The 7,356-nt window shown below is 37.5% G+C and overlaps 1 protein-coding gene across 1 annotated transcript; it reads left to right on the top strand.

Moving 5' to 3' along the window:
• The first annotated feature begins 6,282 nt into the window (after positions 1 to 6,282).
• Positions 6,283 to 6,876, top strand: LOC145797557 (uncharacterized). The gene is made up of 2 exons (XM_082884938.1): positions 6,283 to 6,507; positions 6,679 to 6,876. The coding sequence occupies exons 1-2, from the start codon at positions 6,283 to 6,285 to the stop codon at positions 6,874 to 6,876; spliced, it is 423 nt and encodes a 140-aa protein (XP_082741064.1).
• The last annotated feature ends 480 nt before the right edge of the window (positions 6,877 to 7,356 follow it).

The following is a 7,356-nucleotide window of genomic DNA, read 5'->3' as shown; positions in this document are numbered from 1 at the left end:
TAATCCAAATATTTATATCTATTTATTATATATATATATATATATATAAAGTGTTATATATATTGATTTTGCATAGCATATTTATATTGGTTGTATTTGTACAACAAAACATAATATAATAGTTATTAGGGTATAATCATTAGAAGAAAAGAGTGCTGTGCAGGAGAATTTTTGAGAAAGCCGAGAGAGAGAGAGAGAGAGAGAGAGAGAAACGACAAGGAGAGAGAGGTGAGGTAGAGAGAAAGAAAGGATTAGGGTTTTATTTTGGTGGCTTCATTAATTCTTCAAGTATTTCCTTGATCTTCAAAAAATAATAATGAGTGCAAAACCCACTTTCCTTTATTTATGTTTATTTTGTTGTTTTTATTTATTTAGTTTTATTTATTTGATGTTGGTTTGATATTGAACTTGCATGTAGATGATGGATTGATTTCATTTATTTTGGTTAGATGTGTATGCAAGGTTTAGAGTTTATATATATATATATATATATATTTATTTTGTGGATATAATCACACTCATGGATATATGAAATTAAAATAAATAGGAACCCATAGATAAATTCCGAATACTCCACCATGTCTCCATAAATATTTGTTTTATTTGAGTGTTGGTGAGAAAAAGTGTATATAAAAAAAGGTGAGGATTATGAGATTTATTTGAATGCCTTAGGCTCGGCATTGTTATGTTTGTTCTCATAAGTAGATGAGGGATTGTGTATATATATATTGTTGCCTCGTTCTCACGAGTAGACGAGTGGTTTGATTTCCGTGCATACGTATATTCTAACCGTCCAGGGAGTGCAGGTCAAACTCCGGACGATATCACCGTGCAAGTTTGGCTTCAGAGAGGTGTTAGGTATACGGAAGGCACATGCGATATATGTGTAGGCCGGAAGTGGAGGGCCGAAGTGGTAGAATTACGGTACAAGGAATTAAATATGAACTTATTGGTATAGTTTGAATTATATTGATTTATACATCTTGAAAAATAGCAACCGATTTCAATAAATTATGAAATTTCGGCAGAGGCATGTATACATAATTCTAGACAACTTTTGTATTTTAACTTTTTACTAAAAAGATCGATTAGAACTTGTAATCGGATAATCTTGGTTACAATATTTTTTATTCATTTTAGCAATGCAGATTTTAGATGCTGTTTTAACCCACAAAACGAGCTCATTTTATTGATTTCACGTAAACTGAAGTAAAACATTATTCTGAACACTTTTTGTGTTTTGAACTTTATCGAAAAAAATCATCTTAGGGCAGTTTCCTTTCGTTTTTAGCTTCAAATTTTTTGGTCGAATTTCGTCTAGGTTCTTCTATCAAGTTTTTCTCTCTCAACCTGTTCAATTTCTACTAAATTTGTTTGCGTTACCGTTTAGGAATTCTTTGAGTTTTGGTCAATTCGGATGATTTAAGTATGAAGCTTTGCATTTTTGTACTTCTTCAGTAATTTACTTATGATTAAATTATACTAACTTTATTTTTTTACTAACTTTTTTTTATGCAGGGCTGACCCACCATATTTATTTTTATTTTCATTATTTTTTTTATATACTCAATTTATATTTAGTTGTGTACGAAAAGGAAACTAAATGCCACCGTATGTCGAGAAACTATCCCTTCATCTCGGTGCGGGTGGAACTACTTGTCTTGTCTCATAACAAGAATTAAATGTACTTTTGTTTGTGTCTAGTGGACACGTGGGTATCGAATCTTGTACTCATACCAGTATACTTATATACTGATCCGTTTTGTCTCTTGGCATCTCGGGTGCATTCTGTTTGAGCGCAACCAAACTTCATTTCCAGAATTAGTTGGGATTACGGTGGTGACAAGAAATAACTATGGTTGTAGGACATGTCTGTCTGATTTCTTTTGTTTTCTTGAGCTTAAGGTTGATATTAGTTTATTATTTTTTTTATGACGTTAGTATTTTGATAATTTGGCATTGTGGGTTATTTTTTAACTTTACATTATTTAAGTTGTTTTGACTATTTGTTGCTACTTTAATGTTGTAGGTATTGGATTGTCATGAATTTATGATGGATAGTTTGGTTGGCATTTTAATAATTTTTTATCCCTTGTATTTTTTTTTTATTTTTGAGCATTGAAATTTACTTAAACCTTATGGAGATGAAAACATTTAGATTTTGTTTCTCCCCTAGGATTTGGATGATGGAATATTGGTTGGAATTTAGTCCTAATTTAATATTTAATTGTCCAAATTTTGAGGCGTGACAGTTTGGTATCAGAACTCTAGGTTACCCTAGACTTGTGAGAGTTTAGGTGATCCTCGAATTGTGGAAACATGGGTTAGCTAGTTTAGTTTGGTGGTAGAATTTATTTTAAATATTTATGAACGAATTCTTTTTGTGTGTTTAACTTGAAGGTGATGGCTGGAAGGTATAATTTGAGAAATGCTGAGCCTAGTGGCACAGGGGAAAAAACAACTGCTAACGCAGTGGCAGCAGTAGCGGTTGTTATCGGGGCAACCAATACTGTGTAGGTTAATGTGGGGGAGATGATGGCTCAACTACTTCAAGTCATGCAAAACAACAATCAAGGCCATCAGGGAGATCCCTTTGCAAAGAGAAACAAAGACTTTAGTTCTTTGGGAGTTCATAAATTCTCTGGAGATGGAGGACCCACTGCAGTTGACACTTGGGTCCAGAAATGTGAGATGGTGTTTGGTCGTATGCAGCTCACTGAGGTCCAAAAACAAGAGTTGGCTACACATCAACTTGAGGGAGCAACCCTATTTTGGTGGAACTTGTGCAAGGAGAGTCTCGATTTGACGACTTTGAATTGGGCAGATTTCAAAACCCGTTTTGATAAGAAGTTTGTCCCTGCTGCTATTCGATCTCAGCTAAGTGATGAATTTTTGAAGTTGACTCAAGAGGGTAGAACAGTGATCGAGTATGTCACCAAGTTTAATGAGTTGTTTCATTATGCCCCTCACTTGGTTAACACGCAAGAGAAGAAGAATGAGAAGTTATTAAGGGATTAAATCATTACCTGTCCAAGTCCTTTATTCTCTTTGATGGTAAACCGTCTGACAGAGTTCTTGATTTGGCACTGAAGTATGAGGAAAAGAAGAAACAGTTTAAAGAATGAAAGGTTAGGGTCGGAGAGACTTCCAGAGGGAGTCATTTCCAGCAGCGTGATGGGAACAAATGCCGACCCTACGATCAAAGGCATAGGGGTTAGCAGTTTCATAGGCCACAACAATAGGGTAGTTAGGGAAATTTCAGACCTTAGGGTAATTTCAGGCCTTAGGGCAATTTCCAGCCCCAAGGGCACTCTTATCAGAGACAGGGTGGTCTGTGCCCACAGGGTTATCAAGGATAGCGGTAGCAGGTGCCACAGATGGGTTATCGTCCTTTCGTACCTTAGTTGGAGGGAACCCCACCTATCCGAGCAGTAGCACCTCAACTAATCAATAGGAAATGTTTAGGGTGTCAGCAATTAGGACATGTAGCCAAGGATTGTCCTTAGAAACAACAGGTGCAACGAGGTCAGGCAGCTCCAGCTAGGGCATTTGTAGTGATGCCATGAAATGACAAAGTGCAAGGTACCTTTAATCTTTTTCAAGAAACCATTAGAGTACTTTTTGATACTGGTGTCTCTCATTCTTTCATATCTAGACAATTTGTAAAAAGAGAACACCTTGTAACTACCTCCTTGTCTAGACCTACTCGTGTTGAGACCCCTTTAGAAGGGGCAGTTACTCTTTATGAGATGTGTAAAGATTTTGAGATTGACTTTGTAGGTAGAGTCTTGTATGTGGATCTAATTGTGTTAGGGCTTGAGGGGTTTGTCATTATTTTGGGTATGAATTGGCTGCGAAAACACTTTGTGACCCTAGATTGTGTTGGAAGGACTGTAAATATTGATATTCCCGGTATGCCATGGCTTACCCACACTTGTAGCGATGGAGGAGAGTCAGTGATGACGAGTTTTCTATGCTCAGTAGAAATCCCTAAGTAGGATATTAGTAAGGTATATGTGCTACGTGAGTTTGATGATGTATTTCAGGAGATACCTGGACTTCCACTTCGATGGGTAGTAGAATTTTGCATTGACCTAGTGTCGGGAATTGCATCGATTTCTAAGATGGCATACAGAATGGCGCCTAAAGAGCTTGTGGAGATGAAGAGGCAGCTGGAAGAGATGCTTAAAAAAGGGTTCATACATTCAAGTAACTCCCCGTGGGGAGCACTTGCGATCTTTGTCTCTAAGAAAGATGGCACTCTTCACATGTGCACAGATTACAAAGAGTTGAACATTGTGACTATTAAGAACAAGTATCCGCTACCTAGAATTGATGACTTGTTTGATTAGTTAAAGGGGACAGCCGCGTTGTCTGAGTTTGATCTCAGAACGGGTTACCATTAGATGGGTGTGTCATAGGAAAGTATGTCGTTTACTACTTTTTGGACTCGGTATGGATTGTACGAATTTCCTGTAATACCTTTTGGTTTGACAAATGCTCATGCCTATTTCATGGACTTGATGAACATAATTTTTCAACTGTATCTAGATAAGTTTGTGATTATCTTCATAGGTGATATCCTGGTGTATTCTAAGAATGAGGAAGAGCACAGATTACACTAGAAAGTCGTGTTGCAGACTTTGAGGGAGTAGCAATTATACGCTAAGTTCAGTAAGTGTCACTTTTGGGAGAAAGAAGTTCGATTTTTGGGACATGTTATGTCCAATCAGGGGATAACGGTAGATCCTAAGAAAGTTGTTGCGGTTAAAGAATGGAAGCAGCCCATAAACCCTTCATAGGTGAGGAGTTTTTTAGGACTAGCTGGTTATTACAGGAGATTTATAGAGAAGTTTTCCACTATTGCAGCACCCATGACCAAGTTGACCCGAAAGAATGTGAAGTTCTTATAAACAAATGATTGTGAGAAAGCCTTCCATGAGTTAAAACAACGTTTGACTACAGCTCCGATGTAAACTATACCACTACGAGGGGAAAAGTTAATAGTGTTTACTGATGCGAGTGGAACTGGTTTGGGATGTGTGTTGATGTAGCATCAGAGGGTTGTATCTTATGCCTCATGATAGTTAAAACCTCACGAGAAACGATACCCTACTCATGACTTAGAGCTTGCAGTAGTTGTTTTTGTATTGAAACTATTTGTTTGAGGAGCGCTTTGAGTTATACACAGACCACAAGAGCCTTAAATATCTTTTTTCTCAAAAAGAGTTGAACATAAGGCAATAGAGATGGGTTGAATTCATCAGTAGTTATGATTTCGAGATCCTTTACTACTCGGGGAAATGAAATGTGGTCTCAAATGCACTTAGTGAACAGCATGGAATTATAGCTTCTTTGATGATTCAGGAATGGAAGTCCTTAGAGTTAGTTTTGATGCATGATGTTCAACCAATAGAGAGTGTCGAGACGACATACATTGGCAGTTTGACCGTGCAGCCGACGTTACTGGGTAAAGTTTGTCAGATACAATATTTAGATGGGTTCCTCGTTAGCAAGCTCGATGTCCTTGTAGTGGATTTGATCGATGATTGTCCTACTGATTGGTTTGTGGACTCAGAGGGGGGATTGTGATTCAGGGGCAAATTGTGTATACCTAACATTATTGAGTTGATGAAAGAGATTATAAATGATGCTCACAGGTCTCGATATACTATTCACCCTGGTGGGACTAAGATGTATCATGACTTGAAGAGGGCGTTTTGGTGGGAAGGTATGAAGAAGGACGCAGGAGAGTATGTTTCTCGATGCTATGTGTGTTAACAGGTTAAGACAAAACACCAATGAAAGTTTAGACTTTTGTAGCCTCTCGAGATCCTTACTTGGAAATGAGAGTACATCTCTATGGACTTCGTGGATGGATTGCCACGGTCTAAGTGAGGCAATGAATCTATTTGGGAGATAGTGGATCAACTCACCAAGTTTGCTCATTTTTTTCCTATCAGTGTTCACCGAACTACAGATAAAGTGGCTAGGGTGTATATTTGAGAGATGGTGCGACTCCATGGCGCTTTAGTTTCTATAATTTCAGATCATGATCCTTTGTTTGTGGCAGCGTTTTGGGAGAGTTTTCAGCATGCTTTGGGTGCTAGGTTAGACCTAAGCATGGCTTATCATCCTTAGATGGATGGGCAAACTGAGCGGGTAAATTAGATCTTGGAGGATATGTTGAGAGCTTGTGTCTTCGATCTTGGTGGTAGTTGGGAAGAGCACTTGCCATTGGTAGAGTTTGCTTATAATAATAGCTATCACTCAAGTATCGGGATGACACCTTTTGAGGCTTTGTATGAGAGGCCATGTCGATCACCTGCTTGTTGGATGGAGGTAGGAGATGCGCCGTTGTTAGGGCCAGAGTTGGTAAGAGAGACTATGGAGAAGGTGAACATTATTCGAGAACGTATTAAGACTGCACAGAGTCGTCAGAAGAGTTACATTGATAGAAAACGTAAGGGGGTTGAGTTGAATGTTAGAGATTTTGTGTTTTTTAAGGTCTCATCGATGAAGGGCATCATGCGGTTTGGAAAGAAGGAAAAGTTGGCACCTTGATTTGTGAGACCATATAAGATCATTGAGAGGATTGGTAATGTGGCTTACAAATTAGCCCTTCCACCTACTTTAGCTATGATTCATAATGTGTTCCATGTATCTTTATTGTGGAAGTGTGTGCAAGACCCTTCCCAAGTAGTATCACCAGAAATGTTGGAGATTAGTGATGATCTGACATATGTGATGCGACTGGTTACTATTCTAGATCGGGATGTAAAACAGTTGCGGCACAAGAAAGTGAACTTGGTGAAAGTGCAATGGAGCGAGGATAAGAATGATATTACTTGGGAATTGGAAGAGAAAGTTCGGTGAATGCACCCTAAGCTTTTTGCTTAGTACTCTCTCCTATCGAATCTCGGGATGAGATTCTTTTAAGGTGTGTATATTGTAGCGACCCTAATTTTTCTTAAGTCATTATTTATTTATTTATTATTATTATTATTACTTTATTTTTTTATTTGGCTTTATTAATTGCGTGGGTACATGAGTATTTAAGGTGATATTTAATTATATATAATTAATCCGAATATTTATATATATTGATCTTGTATAGCATATTTATATAGGTTGCATTTGTACAACAAAATATAATAGTTATTAGGGTATAATCATAAGAAGAAAAGAGTGTTCTGCGGGGAGAATTTTTGAGAAAGAGAGAGAGAGAGAGAGAGAGAGAGAGAAACGACAAGGAGAGAGAGGCGAGGTAGATAGAAAGAAAGGGTTAGGGTTTTATTTTGGTGGCTTCATTAATTGTCCAAGTATTTCCTTGATCTTCAAAAAATAATTATGAGT

The sequence above is a fragment of the Camellia sinensis genome, chromosome 8 (assembly GCF_055761805.1).
Source record: "Camellia sinensis isolate YWXY chromosome 8, ASM5576180v1, whole genome shotgun sequence".
NCBI classification, from domain to species: domain Eukaryota; kingdom Viridiplantae; phylum Streptophyta; class Magnoliopsida; order Ericales; family Theaceae; genus Camellia; species Camellia sinensis.
This window is presented reverse-complemented; position numbering and strand designations above follow the sequence as displayed.

Bases quoted from the DNA above. Each gene is read 5' to 3' on its own strand.
- LOC145797557 (XM_082884938.1), top strand. From the start codon at position 6,283: ATGACACCTTTTGAGGCTTTGTATGAGAGGCCATGTCGATCACCTGCT. The intron at 6,508-6,678 runs GTCTCATCGATG...TTATTGTGGAAG, and splicing joins GAGATTTTGTGTTTTTTAAG to TGTGTGCAAGACCCTTCCCA.